The sequence below is a fragment of the Neolamprologus multifasciatus genome, chromosome 10, assembly GCF_963576455.1.
Source record: "Neolamprologus multifasciatus chromosome 10, fNeoMul1.2, whole genome shotgun sequence".
Classification (NCBI taxonomy): domain Eukaryota; kingdom Metazoa; phylum Chordata; class Actinopteri; order Cichliformes; family Cichlidae; genus Neolamprologus; species Neolamprologus multifasciatus.
The window spans coordinates 32,744,375-32,763,354 of record NC_140448.1 but is presented as its reverse complement, the minus strand read 5'-3'; the positions used below and the strand labels follow the sequence as shown (position 1 = coordinate 32,763,354).

Genomic DNA, 18,980 nt, shown 5'->3' with positions numbered 1-18,980 from the left:
TTCTGGACATGTCCATGTATAGAAACTCTCTCTGTTAAAATAAGAAGACAACCCAAACCTAACTGGCAGAATCAACCTATCACTAAACAAAAAACCCTAAATCTGCCAGATTAATCACAGAAAAGTTTTGGTTCCTAGTGTAACAATTAGAGATGGCACGATACCACTTTTTTATGTCCGATACCGATACCGATATCATAAATTTGGATATCTGCCGATACCGATATGAATCCGATATAGTGTGTTTTTTAATCAACAAAACGTTTTTTTAATATCTTGCTGCATTTTGTATAAGTTTATACTCAAGTTTAAATAAACAACAACACTAAAGCTATTCTGTTATACCTGTATGTAAAAAATACACTGCGTCCAAAATATTTCATAGTTCAGCAACACTGATCAATCTAATAAAGTTAAACCTGCTCCATCCTCCCTATTCTGGTATTTTAAAGAGTACTTAGAAGAAATATTAAGCAACCTAACTAATAGGGTTGCAAACTCCCAGCAAAAAACAAACAAACCACCCTCCACCTCATGATGCTTAATCGATGTAACCAAATTTAATTTGATGCAGGGGGAAAATGCACAAAAATAAATTATTTTTCAAGAATAATTAAATAGATTCAACATCTTTCTTCAACAGAATTGCAGACTGCACAGATGGTATCTTCCCAAAGGAAAAAGTACTACAGCTTACTAGGGTATATTAGACTTAACAGTTACTATATACAGTAATGGACTTCTATATATTTTACACAAGATTAAAACTTTGGGTGTAAGAGTCAGATAATTATTTATTAAAAACTAGACATTTTAAATGAGAATAAGAAAGAAAAGTATGTCTTTGTGCCCCCTTTTCCCTGTTCATGCCCTATCGGCCCCCCTGGCTAAACTTTGCTAGATCCGCCCCTGCACAATTACCAGCCGTCAGCTGCATAGAAAAAGATCCTGGTGTTGAAAGTAATATTAAATAAATTCTAACAACAGCTTATCAAGCTTAATAGTGCTGCTGTTGTTCAGCCGCTGGTTTCCTCTTTCTGGTGAGAAGTGGGACAAAAACAAAGAAGAGAGACGGACTCGCGACAGAAAAGCCGATCAGCTGATCATTAAGCAGTTTCACGATTGCAGTAGCAGGAGAGAGAGACAGAGAGAGAGGCAGTCGCTCCAGGTATGGTTGTTAAGCTTAAGGTGGGAATGCTTTACAGACATTCAGAGATGAACTGCTGGTTTGCTAGCAAGGCTACAAATACACACAGCCGCTCTATCACGTGATGCACACTGCTGCTACGTGCTACGGTTATGAGCCGAGTTATGCCGTGTAGCAAGTTTTGTGAGGTGCTTTTTTGATATTTAATGGATCGGATTACATTTTTCATTTCTCGCCGATATCCGATCCAGTAATTTGGGTCAGTATCGGACCGATACCGATACGTAATATCGGATCGGTCCATCTCTAGTAACAATATGTTATGGGGATTAGAACTTCGGGTGCCATGAAAGATGCTACTCCTGCCTTACAGTTTTTCTCCATTGGTTTGGATCATTTCTCGAAACAGAAATTACATTCTCAAAACTCTAAGATCATTTGGCAAAACATTCTTATATGGAAGAAATATAGTATAATCAGAATTCAAGTATTTTTAGACATTGAATTTATAACACTGAATTTTTATCTTCCAAAATTCACCTGCAAAAAATTCACCTGCAAAAATTCACCTGCAAAAAATTCACCTGCAAAAATTCACCTGCAAAAGTGATGAACTTTTGACCTAAGCCAGAGCAATCAGCACTAGATCGAGTCGAGCGGCTCTCAGCCAATTAAATTACGCTGTTTGATCACATGACACCGTTAGCCAACAGTGTGTCTCCTAAAAGAGAGCTGTTTAAAGGTGAGTGATTAAGTTTTTCTCCTAAATAGAGATCATTACAGAACGCCTAGTCCTACTTAAAATCCCATTTATTTTTATTTTATTTTATCATCTACTCGAACTAAGGAAAACGTTTGACTAACTCAAAGACAATTTCCACGCCTCCCCTGCCTGTCTGCAGAGGCAGTTTTGAATTTAGGAGCAGCAAGATGGAAGCGGCAAACCCTGGCGGTCCTCCGGTAAGTATATTGTTTTTCATCTTCAAGTTTGTCTTTTGCAACGTTAATTTTATTTAAATTATCCGGTAGCAGGAAGATGGGAGACTCGTGTTTCACTGGAATAGTGGTGAATTAAAACATCCTTTGTTGTGGAAATTTAGGTGTAAATGCATCCATACAGGCGAGACAGAGGCAGACCAGACAGTGAAGAAAACAAGGCAAACATTAGAAATATTAAAACGGAAATATAGGATTAATATAACATACAATTAGGGAAAATGTAAGGAACACAATGTAAATGATATTGTAAAGTCATTAAAACAGCATACTCTGATTAAAAGAAACATGTAATTGGGTAGGGTGATATTATTAATAATAATAATAATAATAATAAAAAACATGTACAAGATGGGTATGTATACTTGTACCCAGAATTTAACAACTATAAAGTTGTAGCATGCCAGTACCTTACCCCATCCATTATATCCACACTTTCAGAAAAGGATATGGTCAATATCTTTACAAATACTATCTAAACTTAAACGGGATATTCCCTCTGCTTCTTCTGCTTCTCGTATACACCCTCAGGGTTTGTGATCAGCCAGCGGCTGATATAATTAATCCTGTAAAATAATATTCTTTCGGTTTATGAATCTGTTTGCATGGATTTCTTAATCCGTTTCCACTGTTAGCAGAAGTTGTGCATGCAGTTTTGGTGTGCTGCTCTCCAAGACTACAAGCTGCATTAAAGTTGGAAGTAACTGGCCGATGTTCCACTGTTGAAGATCAGCTGTGCCCATTTGTTGCACATTGTGGGAATGGAGAAGTTGAGGCCCTTGCAGGCTACCCACAATTTCCCCAAACTGAGCGATTATACATCTTGCTTCCATGTTTGTATCTTGTGTCACTAAAAATACATTTTATTTTAATTTTATACATTGATTAATGACCTGCAGAACCTCTTTATCATATTAAGTGATTCATAATTGTCACTTTATGCTTTCTCCATCTCTAAAGTGATGACATCCTTGCATTACATCCTTTAGGTTCATTTTCTGCAGGCAGGTTTCTGACAGAGAACAGGCAGATTTACACTATAACCTGCAGCATTCTATAGGTGGACACATAAAGAAATGAAAAATTACATGTATGCGCTAACTTTCTAAACACTTTGTTACATTTATGATTAAGTAGATTAAACACATTTATGTCGGCCTTGGCTCATAGTTCTTGTCTTTAAATGAACTTTGTCTGTTTCAGGTCCTGCACTCTCAAAGACTGAATGAACCAGCATTGCAGCCATGGGTCACTGTGAGCATCACAGGGAAGGTTGAAGCCGCCCACTGCACGTCACTGCTCTTTTGTTTAAAGTAGAAGCAGCAGTGTTGATCTGTGGCACAAGGACTGTTACAGATGAACCTGCATGCTGGGTTTTGCTGGGTAACGTGACCAAGATACAGTCAGAGGTTGGCCATAAGATAGACTTCTCTTCAGCTGCCCAAAAAAAAGGCTCTTGATCAAAACATAAACAGACCATCTGTAGTGACAGGTAAAAGGAGCCGTCCTCAAAAAAGAAAAATCCCACCTGCTACTGTGGAGGAGTTGTCACTGCTATAATGCCATAATGTTTTATCTAGGGGTCTAGATTTGTGCCTGTAGTGCACTGCCGTGTAAATAATTTGCATTTACTGAATATGTACTGACTGAGTCCCACTGTTCAAAAATTGAATAAAGAAACAAACAAATTTTTGCCTTTTTTTTAATTAAAACCACTTCATAGAACATCACATCAGTTACATGTAGAATCCATGTCACTGGAGCATTTTGATTCAATAAACAGTAAAAAGGTGAGCTGTGAAGACCAAGGACAAGTGCAGTTCACAGGTTTTCTCTCTAAGGAATCCCAGAAGATTGCATGGTGTCATTGCCCAGCAGTTGTTCCCAGGACATATGGACTCAACCTCAACAATCCCTCACACTGAGCAGCATGAAGTGACAGTGCAGAGGAAAAACTCCCCTTTAACAATAAGAACCCTCCAGCAGAACCAGAACCCGGTTCAGTACCAGCAGCCATCTGGGTTTGGAGGAGAGAGACACAGAACTACCAAAAGTATATTTTTTTATGTGATTGACTGTTGTTGTAATTCAAGCCCTGAGTGTAGAGCAGGTAAGATAAAGTTGCATCCTAAATTCCATGCAGAGTGTTTAGTTTATGACTTTTTCACCTGGTCATTTCTTGATGAACGGATGGTCTTTCAGGGTTGACCAAGCTGGTACCCTGGCCACCTTGACTCTGTTCTCTGCAAGATGTTGCAAAAAACAAAATCATATGGAGACAATATTGGACACAAAAAATATATAACAATTTAGTTACAGTAAATGTAGCATTAACTCATAAGTCTTGCTAAAGTAAACCTTGTATTATGATTCATCACAGCAGCAGTTCGGTTGGATGATGTCAGCAACTGCAGCAAGTGTCTTGCTGACTGAATAATTTCATCTTGCATAATCTGAAACAAACATAAAGACAGAAACAATTTATAAATTAACGTTCGATAAAATCTAAGAATTAATCATTTATTAGATACCAATATGAATATGTCTACCATAAAACTTCTGTGGAGCAAAGTTACATTCAATCAAGATGGTCTGGCATGGAAACACTAAATGTACAAGGATGCAAAAACACATCAGACACATCCACTATGAACTAAGAGCGAGCGACTTAGGTGGCAAAAGATTCTAAACTAGAAGTTCTTAAATAAGACGCAGGAGATGAGATTACAGCTACCATGCTGAGAGCGCAACTTAACTTTTCCTATTAAAAACCACTATGAGCGAGCATTTAGCCGCAATACTAAGGGAACTACACTTCTTCTTTGAAGGCACTATGAACGAAAATACACTGTGTTCCTATGGACACACATTCAAACGCTTCAAAGACATGAAAGAGACTTTAGACTCTAACAGGCTCAACAACACGAACTGAAAACGAGGTACTAGTTAATCGGTTAAATGGGTGGTGAGGTCCAAGAGGGAGTCTTTGAGCTGTCGTGGACCAAAGAGGGGAACCCGACACCAGATAACATGCGGAGCAGCAACCGTGAAATGAAGCCAGAGAGGAATTATGTGGCAAAAACACTGTAATGAGGGAGACAGGTGTGAGGAGGTGTTCCAGCCGTTACAACAGTGTGGTGAAATGTAACCGGTCTTACTTTTTTGCTGGAGGAAACAAGGCGTGGAGGGGGGTAAGTGATCCGAATATAAAAACAGGAGAGTCCAGAGAATAACTCCGTGAATATCTGAGGCTGGGCAAGGGGGCAGGTAGGTAAAGAGGTGCGGAGGATCTGCGAGTTGATCAGCGGATTAACGGGCCAGTGTCGCAGTGGGGAGCAGCGATATCCAGTGGATTACTGTGAGGACAGAAAATAACGTTAGCACGAGAATATCTATGACTATGTTTCTTCATTGATTATAGAAGCCTTCACCAACGTGAGTTAGCAGACGTTCTGGCGATGAGTTCTTGAGAACGCTGATCATAAAAAGCCTGCAGCCTAATTACTCTCAGGCGTAATGATGACAAGGAAATAGGGCCTCCCCCTGAGGTGGAATCACCAGGACGCAGAAAAGTTTGAGCATTCACCCAGACCATGACAGAGGTCTGGGATGTGGGGCCTCCCTGCTACTGTGGAGCCGGGGACGGTCTGCTTGTCTCCACCCCAGGGAAAAGGGTAACATCTCCTGGGTCTAGGTGCAGTTTCCCTCTCTGGGGGCAAGGCTACCTGGCCCTGGGGTATAGGGTATGTTTGGGGAGAGTGGTTGTGTGTACAGTGTCCATTTGTGTCTGTCTCTGCTTTGGGTGAGTGTCGAGTATCTGTATATGTGTGCATGAGGGTGGGACACATTTGTGTCTGTTTGTTCCTGTACGTCTGTGTCTATATGTCAGGTTGGGTCACCTCAGGCCCTCCAAGATATGTAGGCCTTTCTCTCTTTTCCACACTCTGATGCCCTCAGATGTCGGTACGTTGGTGGTTCTTGGTGTCCTGGACTGGGCGCTCAGGCGTGCACCAACTTACACCTGGTGGCTGCTTGGCGGGGCCTGGCACCCGTGGCTCGGTTGGGCCCCTTCCAGGGGCCTCTGAGCCTGGGGCTCGGTCCACTCTGGCGCATCCAAAGTATTCAGAATATGTTACTCTCATTGAGTAACGTGATGGAATATGTTACAAAATACATTTTGGAGCATGTATTCTGTTATCTGTAGTAGAAGAGGTAAAAGTAACCTTCCCAACAATGCTGGTTTGTGAACAAGGGTGTTCACAGACACAAACTACACCTTTCTTGGCTGCTACCTCAAAGTACACTGTGCACTGTTGGTCTTGCGTGATGCACCATAACATTCAATAATTAGTATCTACTGTAATTTACACTTAGCTAGATTATTGTAATGGTGTTGTGTTTATGTTGATCTCTTTTTTGCTTGTTTTCTCTTTTGTTCTTTTTTCTTTTCTTATCAAGTGATCCGGTTAATTTTTTTATGTGCACTTTCTCACTGTCCCTCTTCCCCTCTGTTTTTCTTTCCCTCCCTCTCTTACTTTCTTTCTCCATTTCCTATCCTCCAGTCATATCTGTCCAATCTGTAAGAACTGAAAATAAAATAAACAAATAATAATAACAAAGTTGGACCAATATGGCAAGGCCGTGATGATCCACTTGCCAAAGTAAATCTGTTGGGCATCTTCTTTGGCCTTCAGACAGAAATTCTGATGGCTACAGAACCAAACGGGATGGGCAAAAACAAAGAAGAATGTTTACATTGCTCATTAGTGATCATTGTCATGTGACACTGCAACTGAGTGTCACATGACACTGCAAGGTTGCGAGGACAGAACGAATAAATTGTATGCAATGTCAGACCAACTCTGTAGAAGAGCTCTGCCAACAATGGGCAAACACAGATCCTGACCTGATGACTGCTGGTAGGAACAGTAAAATCTTTTTGTGGGACTGGGATTTTTATCAACCACCAGCCTTTTGTGAGATATTTTAATGTTTTTTCTCCTTTATGAATACAGCAATTATTGGGATTCTGTGCTACACTGACTTCAACAGATTTATGTTTTACATGTCATAAATTTTCTGCAATGTCAAATGTATCTCAGTCTTACACTAACATGTCTATTGAAGTGCAGTATCAGGACCTACTGAGGGTAATTATTGTTTCCACTCTGTCAACAGTTCCATCTTTTATTTTTCTCTTCCTTAATGGGACCATGTTGTTCACACTGAGGAGTAAGCCGGTGTTTCGTGACACTCCCCGTTACATTCTTCTGTATAACCTCCTTTTTGCAGACACTGTGCAGCTGGCACAGAGTCAGGTTCTTTTCCTACTCTCTATTTTTAAAGTAAAATTGCCATATCCTGTATGTGTATGTCTCAGCTTGCTGGCCAATCTCACCACTGGGATCTCCCCTCTCACCCTTTCGGTGATGCCTCTGGAGAGATATGTAGCTGTGTGCTACCCACTGAGGTATCCTACCATCATCACCATCAGAAACACAGGGGCTGCTATCATTGTGATTTGGATTATCAGTTCACTAAATAATCTCACTCGACTCATCTTTTTTTCCCCATTTGAAGTGTTGAAAAACCTGCAGATGAAAGACAGTTGTTCTAAAATTGCTCTATTACTCGGGACAAGGTCTGATCAATATGACACCGCTTTCACATGTTTAGTGTTTGTATCAGCTGGTGTGGCAGTCATTTTTTCTTATATCGGTGTGATATTAGCTGCCAGGTTGGCCTCTGCAAACAAAGCTTTAGCACGTAGAGCTCGAAACACTCTGCTGTTGAATATGATGCAGCTGTGCCTGAGTCTCTCCTCTACTATTTATAACCCTTTGCTCGCAGCCCTTTCAAGAACTGTAACAATGACAATATTTTCATGGGTTCAGAATGTATTTTATTTGTGCTTTCTTATCTTACCCAGATGCCTGAGTTCTCTAGTCTATGGGCTAAGAGATCAGACCATCAGACCTGTCCTCATGTACCACCTATGCTGTCATCAGAAACAAAGTCAGTAACTTGCAATATTTCACCTGGAATCTGAAATGGTTTAATAAAAGTAAGCCTCAGATTATCTGCTGGGTTTCTGCAAGATGTACACCTCTCATATTAAACTGATCCAGACTGGAGTACACTGTTAATTATTTTCAAATATAAAATTCCAGCTTTTTGCCAAACTCTTTCTTGTTCTTGATCCTGCTGCTGATTGGAAAATTAAAGTCATTGCCGAAGTAAACTGCCACCTTGACTTTGACTCAGACCAATCACTAACCTTTTTTTTTTTTTCAGAATTAGTGTTTCCATCATACCACCGGGCCTAATATAGTCATTTGCTATGTATAGACAGTTTTCACCTCCATAACACCATCATGCTTAACAAGCATGATTTAAACACTTGCCATTTTCATGAGGGACATCATCAAGTGTCACTCTGGTCATGTGTTGTGTCACTCTTTTCAACCAACGCAGAGCGATACTGAGGCTACAAATATATCTACACTCCCCACTCCCAGTTCAACAGTCACTTATATTTTTCCACTCAGCTAATCATTCCCCTTGGCCAGATGCACATTCTGCCTATTCACATTTTCATATATAAAGCTGGAGGAGAAATCATAGAACCGTTAGAAACCAATTTGAATTTGTGTGTACACCTTCAAATTCAAGATATGAATCATATCTATATTTTATCATCTGAGAAGAAATCTCCTTCATCAAAGAAGTGAAAACACAAGAAGAGAGGGTGCATGACTGGCACCTGGATAAAATCTCATCCTATACTGCCTTACCTCAACCCTGATCTTCTGAAGTCATCGCATGACAAGGTTGAATTCAGAGGTCAAATCCAAGCTCACATTGTGCCAGCTAATGTTATGCACCCCCAAAGAATTATTTAAAAAAAAATCACACTTTCCCTGTCTGTGTTTTCATTAAAATAAGAATTCATGTCAGTGTGTGGCACTAAGGCCTCAGGTGTGCGTAGGTACCTGGTAACTATGTTGCAAAGTGTATTAGTATATTAATTACTTTCTATAACGGAGTTCTTTAGAAATGTAATTCATTACTTCATTCACTAAGAACAACAGAAGACCAAACTAGTGGGTAACAGTGAAAGAGAAATTAACATCACTCATTAGTGATCATCATGTGACAAGGTTGCAAACACCGAGCTAATAAATTGCTTTTGAGTTCAGTCAAACTCTGCTAACCAGCGCTGCCCAATATTAAATATTATTTCCTCTTCAAAAATTTACTCCCGTTCTTTTAATCTCCTAAACAACACATTTTCTGGAACTGTGGTTCTCTGTGCTCTGTGCTTCTTTTTCGGGTTCCCCTTTCTCTGGTTGGTTCCGTTCGGTCTGGGGCTTCCTGGATTCTCGGCAACCCCTGTGGTCGCTGCGGTCCTGAAATCTCCCTGCTACGCCTCCATAACATATTATGTTCATCAATTGTTCTCTTAATTCTTCAAAATTGGTTCAACCTTTCAGGACTCTCTAATCAAAAGGATTAGCCTAATTATGTGTATAAATTGGAGTTAATTGAAAAAGGATCCATTATTTTTTTGCCTCATTTATTTTATTTACTTATCTTTTCTCCTTGTTACTATGTGGAGTGGTATATTCTGATTGTAAATTTGTTGTTTGGTTTGAGTTAGGACCGGAGATAAATGTTAATGTTAGTTTGTTCCTTGACTTTTGGTGCCCACTTGCAATATAAGTTGGATTGTAGATAGGGGGCAGGGTTTAATAAGAATATTTTTCTTCTTCCTGCTCCTTTTCACACATGGCTGCAGTGCTTTACTGATAGAAAGTGTGGTTGGTTTGTCTGAAAGAACTAACTGTGGAAACTGTTGTACCAAGCGTGAAATAAATAAATGAAATGAAATGAAATAAGTCTGTTGGCATTTATCCATCGGCACTCAAGGTCATCCCTACAATATATCAGTTCAGTCAGTCACGCTGAATGACGTTTTTGACCTTTACTTGACCGAGTGACAACTCCTATGAGCACAATTGCAATGTGTGTATAAAAAAATCATTTATATATAAATAATCTTCAATGTTATTCATTTGGGTAAGAGACACTTTTGACACCCTTTTAAGAAGCTCTCTTCTTCTCTTATCTGATCATGAACATCCTGTACAAAAAACTGTTGCTCTGCAAGTGCAAAGTTTCCAAGTAAACCATGTCTTAACTTCCTGCTATCTTTCTCTGCAAGTATTTTTTACATTGACCTTTTACTACACTCTATCACCTTTCACAATAGATCATCTCTTCATGTAAGAAACTCATTATAACCACTTCTTCTATTCAAAGAGAAAACAAACATTTTCAATCAATTAAGTTTAAGCATAAAAGCAATTACTTATGAGTAAGTTTTATCATAGCTAAATTATTAAACCCCCAGAAAGTCATAAAATGATCCTAAAGCCCCTTATTTCAAATTAAACCCCAAATCCCCCCTTCTTGACACATCCTATGTGTCAAGTAAGCTAAAGACCAGCTCCTAAAACTGAAAACCACCTCTTATAAAATTAAAAGAAAAAGGTTAGTCATATTATTTCTCTAAAACCCTCAGCAATCATCCTCTCAGGTACACTTCCTCCGGACCTCCAAACCTGTGTTCAGGAATAAAATCAGTTTAATCCTCATGTTAAATCTTTTAAGCTCCTGGCTCCACTCAGAGCTGTAACAACACCTGTGTGTTAACATTAACTTAATTTTTAAAACTCAATTTTCCCACTTATAATGCAATCTGTGTTGTAACAAAACTTAAGACAGAACAGTGATCAGTCATGTTCTTCATACACAATTTCCACATTTTGATTTCCTTTTGCTCCTCTTAATGTAATGGTACATTTTGATTTCACTTCATCAGACTTACCCAATATATATATATATATATATATATATGCCAGTACCAGCTCTTTTAATAATTTACTGTTTTAAAGGGCAAAACCTTGGTCACTTGGACAAGTGTTTGTTATTTTATAACTGCATTTTATATGAAAAGTCTAGCAATCCCCTATGTGACTCATAAATATTGCTTTGGTTGTAATTATTTTTCTCTATAAAATTGAATTGACTTCTACAGTCGCCTGCTTTTGTTAATAGTAACATGAGTAACATCCAACATTTTCTCCCCTTTAGCATTTGGCATTTTCCCCACTATATAATTTACTACCATAATCTAAACCCAGTCAATAAAACAAAATTTTCTTAAATCAAACATCAGCAACCCAAAAAAGTCTTCAGCTCCAAACTTATGTGAACCTCCAGTCTCCTTCTCTCCCTTACATGGTTAATTGTTTGTCAACCTTCATTCATCCTAACCTTGGTCCAGTCGTTGTCTCAGTGTCAAGTAAGTCAAACCTTTAGTCCACGTCGTCAGTCCATTGCAGTTCAGTCACACACATTCACACAAAAGAAAAACACTTGTTTATCATTTTTGGTCTGGATTGACACGCGGCAATCCTTTTAGACAGGAACTCCGAGGTTCCCACAGATGGCTTCTCCTCAGCCCATTGTAATCTGGAAAAGGTCACCTTATATTTGCTCTCCCGAAAATTTTTGAGAAAAATTAGTTGAGAAAAAACTCCCTTTTAACAGGAAGAAACCTACAGCAGAACCAGGCTCAGGGAGGGGAGTCCATCTGCTGCGACCGGTTGGGTGAGAGAAGGAATCAATCTCCGATAGAAAAGACGCTTTTGTGGTTTTAACAGCTTTCTGATATTTCTTCAGGCAATTATGAAAAATGTCCAAGGAGATCGGAAGTTTGTCATTCTTCCATCTCCTCTCAGCTTGGCGACATTCACGTCTGAGAGTACGGGTGCAGTCATTCAGCCATGGTTGACGGGATGGTTTGAGGCATTTAGTCTTTAAGGGGGCTACATGGTCTAAGATAGAAGTACAAGTGGCGATAAAAGAGTTAATGAGTTCGTTAACCGGTGTAGCTCTATTACAGTTAGCATCGTAGAAGGCGGAGTTGGTCAGGGCCGTAGAGAACTGGACAATAGTCTCCGAATTAATCATACGCACATTTTGCACAGGACCCTCACATTTCAGCTCCACATTACACGTTTTGACATTGAACATAACTGGGAAATGGTCAGAATCCCAGGGTTGTAAATGTCCGTGATGCAAATGTCCAGGCCGTAGGACAGTACTAAGTCAAGCGTGTGGCCCTTAATATGAGTTGGTTTTCTGACCCACTGAGTAAGGTTAAAAGAGTCTATAAGGGAAAGAAAGTCCTTGACCAGCGGGTCCAACTCACAACAAACATGGATATTAAAATCACCAGTGATGAGAATACAGTCATAACTTAGAGGTTACCTTAACAAACAAAGAGGTTTCCTAGAAAGTCAGCGAACCCACAGATAAAATCCTTATTGAGTTTCGGTGGACAATACAACACAGCACAGAGAATCAGGGAGGAGCAGACCAGCTCAAGAAGCTGCACCTCAAAGCTAGAGAATATGGCAGGGGGAAGCTGTCGTACATGGACTTTATTTTTAAAAACCGTGACTAGTGTTAAGAAATAGAGAGATATTTTTTTTAATGCGTATCTGCTCATTAGATTGTTTTATGTATAAAAGGCCAGCTTTGAGACTAGGTCCCAGGCTGACAGGAAACTGCATGTTTTTTGTAGAGTATGAGCAACAGACTGTTAGGGTCCCTGGGTCGTCGACCCAGTGTTTTGTGTTTTTGGTTCTTTGATTTTGCTATTTCATTATATTCTAGCTTTGCTTTATGGGTTTTAGGATTATTCTTAGTTTAGGTTCTCTGGGTGGGGTTTGGTTAGAGTTTTAGTGTTCTGGTTTTCTGTCTGTGTTCCATAGTTGCTGTATCCCCTGTCTGCTGTATCCCCACGTCCAGTCAGTGTCTGTGTCTGCCCTGGTCTCACGTCTCTGTTCCCTTTGTTATAGTGCCTGCCTGTGAGTCTGTGTTATGTTTCCTGTTTTACTTTGAAAGTCCATGTCTGATGTTAATGTGTCTGGTTTTGCTTCCCCTTGTCTCGTTAGGCCTGATTTGCCCCAGCTGTGTTTCCCTCCTGTTACCCATTCCCTGATTGCTCCCTCTGTGTATTTAAGCCCTGTGTTTCTTTGTGTCTGTGTCGTGATCAGTGTTGGGACTAACACGTTATTAAGTAACGCGTTACAGTAACTACGTTATTATTGTGGTAACGAGCACGGTAACTAGTTATTATGCCAAAATCAGGAATGCGTTAGTCGTTACTGGGATTTAGATAGGGTCGTTACTCGTTACTTCGTGTGGTGGCATCGCGGAGCTTCTGTAACATTAGCAAGTGGTGGAGGCCAGCAGGTGGATGAGGGAAAGGGGACGCAGAAGGAAAAGAGACCCGAGGCGGCCGCCGGTCCAAGTGTGAACTGAACTTCAGGTAAGAAGTTATGACCTGCAGTCTATCTGGGTCAGATATGAACCAAGTTTAGGTGGAGTTTATTTTCGTTATTCTGACTTTTTCCGTACTGCGTACTAGCTAGCATGACGGAGTTTCTATACAGCTGGGTGGGTGCTATGATGTTACTGATGTTGAACTTTATTTTGTTCATAAGTTATTAGAGTTGCCAACCGTCCCGTCTGGTATTCAGAGAAAATATTACGCGTTTCTTATTGAGGTGAAAAGGATCAGTTTGTCCCGTAATTCAGCTACAATGAAAAAGGCACAAAGCTGGAGTTATTCTGTGTCTTTGCTGCACAGCTGCCTCTTCTTCTTTCATTCTCCCCCCTCCCTCTCCCGTTTCTACTCCAATCATGAAACTGATCAACGATCAGCTGATCGTCTCTCTTGTTTGTTTATCGCCCACTTTGCGCCAGAAAGAAGAAACCAGCCGATGTCGCGCTAAACAACAGCCGCACGTTTAAGCTTGATCAGCTGTTGTTAGAATTTATTTAATATTAATTTCTAGTATCAGCTGATGTTTGCTGGAGCCACAGCTGCAAAAAAGCTGCTGGTCATGATATCAGTTTGGTTATCTGGTGAGAGGGAAACATGAAGATGAAACCAGGAGACGTCCTTACTGACTCATCAGAGCTGAACAGGTGATGGAGAAACAGGTTTACCTTTTAGGTGACATAAATGAGTTGAAGGGAAGTTATGAACTGTTTCTGAGAGACAGATAACCCCAGGATCCTTTTTTAGGCAGCTGACAGCTGGTAACTGCGCAGTAACCAAAGTTACTTTCCCTAGTAACTAGTTACTTTGAAAGTAACGAGTAACTTGAAGTAACTGAGTTACTTTTGATAGAAGTAACTAGTAATGTAACTAAGTTACTATTTTAAAGTAACTTACCCAACACTGGTCGTGATCTACTCTCATTTATGCTGTGTGTTCCGTCTGCCTGTTCATGTAAGTTTATTTGGATTTTTGTTACATTTTGCCACGTTTTGCCATTCAGCAATAAAAGCTGAGTTTTGAGTTACTTTCCGCCTCCGAGTGTCTGCACATTGGGTCCTTCTACTTCCACTCCTGCCTGCACACAGCCCTAAGCTGACAGAAGATCACGACCAGAACATGGACCCCGCAGACTCTTCAGCTTTTGACTTCAACGCTGAGTTGGAGCGGATGATTAAGCTCCTTGACCGCATTGCTCAGGCCAACGATTTGAGGACCATGGCAGTTGGGCTAAGCGCTGTAGATGCCATCATTCGGAGCAACCCTCGGCTTACGCAGCTTTCTACGGACGCTGTGCTGGGCAGCTCCATAGCTGCCTGGAGGGAGCAAGTCAGGGCTGGCGACCTTGCTCTCTCTACCTCCACCTCCACTTCTTTACCGCCGCCCCAGGACAACACACACTCACCACCTGCCTCAACGCTACCACAGACTTCCTCTCCTTCCACACACCAGCCGGGACCTCTTTCACCTGTCTGTTCACCTGCCTTTTTCCTGGCAGCTATGTGGTCGGACGATGAAGAGGTGTCCGTTTCTCCGCCAGTTTCAGTTCCCTCATCCAGAAGGAAACGACGCCACCTTCGCTCCTCTCCTCAATCATCTGTTCTGCCACCTGTTGTTCCCACTGGGGGTTTTGGAGAACCGCTCCAGCCATCTTCCGTCTCCGCTGAAGGGTCCGAGGAACCGCTTCAGCCGTCTGTTCCCGCTGGAGGGTCCGAGGAACCGCTTCAGCCGTCTGTTCCCGCTGGAGGGTCCGAGGAACCGCTTCAGCCGTCTGTTCCCGCTGGAAGGTCCGAGGAAGCGCTTCAGCCGTCTGTTCCCGCTGGAGGGTCCGAGGAAGCGCTTCAGCCGTCTGTTCCCGCTGGAAGGTCCGAGGAAGCGCTTCAGCCGTTTGTTCCCGCTGGAGGGTCCGAGGAACCGCTTCAGCCGTTTGTTCCCGCTGGAGGGTCCGAGGAACCGCTTCAGCCGTTTTTTCCCGCTGGAGGGTCCGAGGAGCCCGTCCAGCCTCCTGCCTCGTCAGCTGGGGGGTCCGAGGGGCCCGTCCAGCCACCACCTGCGGCTCCCACGCCGTTGCCTGCAGCGCCACCACCTGCGGCTCCCACGCCGTCGCCTGCAGCGCCACCCTCGCCTGGTCCAGCCTCCAAGTCTTCAGCTCCGCCTGGTCCAGCTTCCGAGTCTTCAGCTCCGCCTGGTCCAGCTTCCGAGTCTTCAGCTCCGCCTGGTCCAGCCTCTGAGTCTTCAGCTCCGCCTGGTCCAGCCTCTGAGTCTTCAGCTCCGCCTGGTCCAGCCTCCGGGTCTTCAGCTTCGCCTGGTCCTGCCTTGCTCCGTCTAGCTTCATCTGCGCCTGAGGTCCCAATGCCGTCTGGTCCTGCACGTCCTGTCCGGCCTGCTCGTCCTGCACGTCCTGTCCGGCCTGCTCGTCCTGCACGTCCTGTCCGGCCTGCTCGTCCTGTCCGGCCTGCTCGTCCTGCACGTCCTTTTCGGCCACTTTCCAGGCCGATGACTGGACGTCATTGCCGTCATGGACGGCCCCCAGAACTACGTCGCCGCCGTCATGGACGGCCCCCTGAACTACGTCGCACCCGGTACCTCCCGCCCGGCCGGCCTCCTGACCTGCTCCGTCGCCACCGGTGCCTCCCGCCTGCCCAGCCCCCTGAACTGTTTTCTGGGCTCTTGGGCCGTCAGCCTCCGAGCCGCCCCCCTGAACTGCCCGGGTTTGGACTATTGTGCCGTCAGCCTCCGGGCCGGCCCCCTGAACCTTTTCGGGACTGTTGTCTGGGCCTCTGCGCCTTTCATGGGCCCTTTTGTTTGTTTTCTTTTGGACTGTTCCTTGGCCTCAGTGCTGTTGTTTTGTTCTGTTTTGGACTTTGTTCCCTGTATTTTGGTTTCTGGCTCCTTGTGTTTCGTTTGTTTCGAAACCCTGGCTGACTGGGACCTACACCCAGTTTCACACCTCGGCTCATGTGATTAGAGGATCATCAGGGGGTCCTTTGTCCCTCTTTGGGGGGAAACACCCACTGAGTTTAAATCTGGGACTCTCCACCAGTGAACTGAAGAAGCTTCTTGGATGAGAGGTGAAACTGTCACGGCTGGCGGGGTGAGCCGTGTGGTGTGGAGGAAAAGGAGGACCCAAAATGCAGACAGCCGATATGGTGATATGAGTGAGGGTTTTATTTACAGTGCACAAATAACAGAACTGAGGGCAGGACAGAACATAAACCTAAACTGGGTGAGCTAAATAACAAACCTGAGATCATACGAAGGGGGTGGGATGCAGAGAGACGCAGATCGAGGAACAGGACACCATGAAACACAGACGAGCCGACAACGAACACAAACCGACACCCACTATATATACACACACACACGGTAAACGGGTAATGGCAGACAGGCGGGGACACAGCTGGAACTAATGGACATAACGAGACGCAACCCTACAAAGTAAAACAGCAAACACACAGACTGTTTTACATACAACACGGGGACATGAACAGAGCACCGAGGGAGACGCAGGTAGGGAAGATAAACACAACCAAACACCAACAACCAATACAAGATCAGAATAAACTAGAAAGTGATAATCATCAACTGAAAGCGCTGGGTCACCGACCCAGGACCATGACAGTACCCCCCCTCCAAGGGCTGGCTCCAGACAGCCCAAAACAAAAACAGACGACCAACCCAGGGCGGGCGGCGGGGGGTCCAGGACGGAGGGACCACAACCAAACAAAAAACAAGCTCCAGTGGGCCAAACGAATTGTCCAAAACACAACACAGACTGGAGTTCCCGAACAGGGTCCCAAAACATAGTTCAGGAGGCCGGCCCGGAGGCTGACAACTCAGGTCCAAAAGCCGACCGCGCGGTGACCGCGAGGCAGCGGTGGCGAAGTGGAAACAGTTCAGGCGGCCGACAGCGCGGACAGCAACGGCGGCGACGGGGAAACAGTCCAGGCGGCTGACCGAGCGGACAGCAACGGCGGCGACGGGGAAACAGGTCAGGCGGCCGACCGTGCGGACAGCAACGGCGGCGGCGACACAGGTCAGGCGGCCGACCGTGCGGACAGCAACGGCGGCCTTTGGGAGGTCGTCCATATCGACGATGACGCCCAACAAGCGGCCTGGCAGATGACCGCCGAGGTCGAGGCGGCAGTTTGGGACCTGAAGGTGGCGTGGCCCCCGCAGCACCAGGCGAGGCGGAAGCTGAGGCTGGACCAGGCGAGGCGGAAGCCGATGCAGAGGCTGGACCAGGCGAGGCGGAAGCCGATGCAGAGGCTGGAAGCCGATGCAGAGGCTGGACCAGGCGACGATGAAGCCGGAGCTGGACCAGGCGACGATGAAGCCGGAGCTGGACCAGGCGACGATGAAGCCGGAGCTGGACCAGGCGACGGCGTGGGTGAAGACACGGGGGCTGCAGCTGGCGAGGATGAAGACACGGAGGCTGCAGCTGGCGAGGATGAAGACACTGAGGCTGCAGCTGGCGAGGATGAAGACACGGAGGCTGCAGCTGGCGACTGGACGGGCTCCTCGGGCCCTCCAGCGGACGAGGCAGAAGACTGGACGGGCTCCTCGGGCCCTCCAGCGGACGAGACAGGCGGCTGGACGGGCTCCTCGGGCCCTCCAGCGGACGAGACAGGCGGCTGGACGGGCTCCTCTGGCCCTCCAGCGGACGAGACAGGAGGCTGGACGGGCTCTTCGGGCCCTCCAGCGGACGGGACAGGAGGCTGGACGGGCTCCTCGGGCCCTCCAGCGGACGAGACAGGAGGCTGGACGGGCTCTTCGGGCCCTCCAGCGGACGGGACAGGAGGCTGGACGGGCTCCTCGGGCCCTCCAGCGAGAACAGTCTCAGGACCAGCGGGCACAGGGGCCCCTGGCAGGCACAGAACAGAACCAGCAGGCGCGGGGACCTCTGGCGGGCGCAGAACAGAACCAGCAGGCGCGGGGACCTCTGGCGGGAATAGGTCAGAACCAGCAGGTGCACGGGCCTCTGGCAGGAACAAATCAGAACCAGCAGGCGCACGGGCCTCTGGCAGGAACAAGTCACAACTCAAAAAACACAGCCCCGGTATAAACAGTCACAAGTCCTGGCGAAACAGAAAGAGTGTCTTTTCCACTCACCACAGCCGGCAACTCAGAGCTCTCGGCGCCCGGCTGTGGCGATGGGCGTCGGCGGCGTGAACGTCGCTTCCTTCTCGGGGATAGCTCCGACCGGCCGGGTAATTCCACATCCGGCGGGCCGGGCCGCAGATCGCCCGGCGGGCAGTGCAAAACATTCACCGCCGGGCTGGGTCGGGAAGCGGTAGCAGCTGGAGGGTGAAGGTGAAGTTCGTGGAGTATGAAATTCTGTGCGAGCGGGTGAAGAGAGTCCAGTAGCCAGGAATGAGCAGAGATTAGCTGCTGTAGCCTGGCTTCTACAGCGCGGAG

At 44.9% G+C, this 18,980-nt stretch overlaps 2 protein-coding genes and 1 long non-coding RNA gene across 3 annotated transcripts; 2 read left to right on the top strand and 1 right to left on the bottom strand.

Moving 5' to 3' along the window:
* Window positions 1–3,464: 3,464 nt before the first annotated feature.
* On the bottom strand, window positions 3,465–4,730 carry LOC146510594 (uncharacterized). Its single transcript, XR_014876417.1, has 3 exons — window positions 4,502–4,730; window positions 4,312–4,386; window positions 3,465–4,160 (listed from the first exon to the last, which is right to left on the bottom strand). It is a non-coding gene; the product is annotated as an uncharacterized LOC146510594 (long non-coding RNA).
* A 2,474-nt stretch (window positions 4,731–7,204) lies between these two features.
* On the top strand, window positions 7,205–14,003 carry LOC146510593 (odorant receptor 131-2-like). The gene has a single exon (XM_085175648.1). The coding sequence runs from the start codon at window positions 7,228–7,230 to the stop codon at window positions 8,164–8,166; it is 939 nt and encodes a 312-aa protein (XP_085031774.1). The 5' UTR covers window positions 7,205–7,227; the 3' UTR covers window positions 8,167–14,003.
* A 471-nt stretch (window positions 14,004–14,474) lies between these two features.
* LOC146510592 (uncharacterized) lies at window positions 14,475–16,129 on the top strand. The gene is made up of 2 exons (XM_085175508.1): window positions 14,475–15,938; window positions 16,055–16,129. The coding sequence occupies exons 1-2, from the start codon at window positions 14,682–14,684 to the stop codon at window positions 16,127–16,129; spliced, it is 1,332 nt and encodes a 443-aa protein (XP_085031634.1). The 5' UTR covers window positions 14,475–14,681.
* The last annotated feature ends 2,851 nt before the right edge of the window (window positions 16,130–18,980 follow it).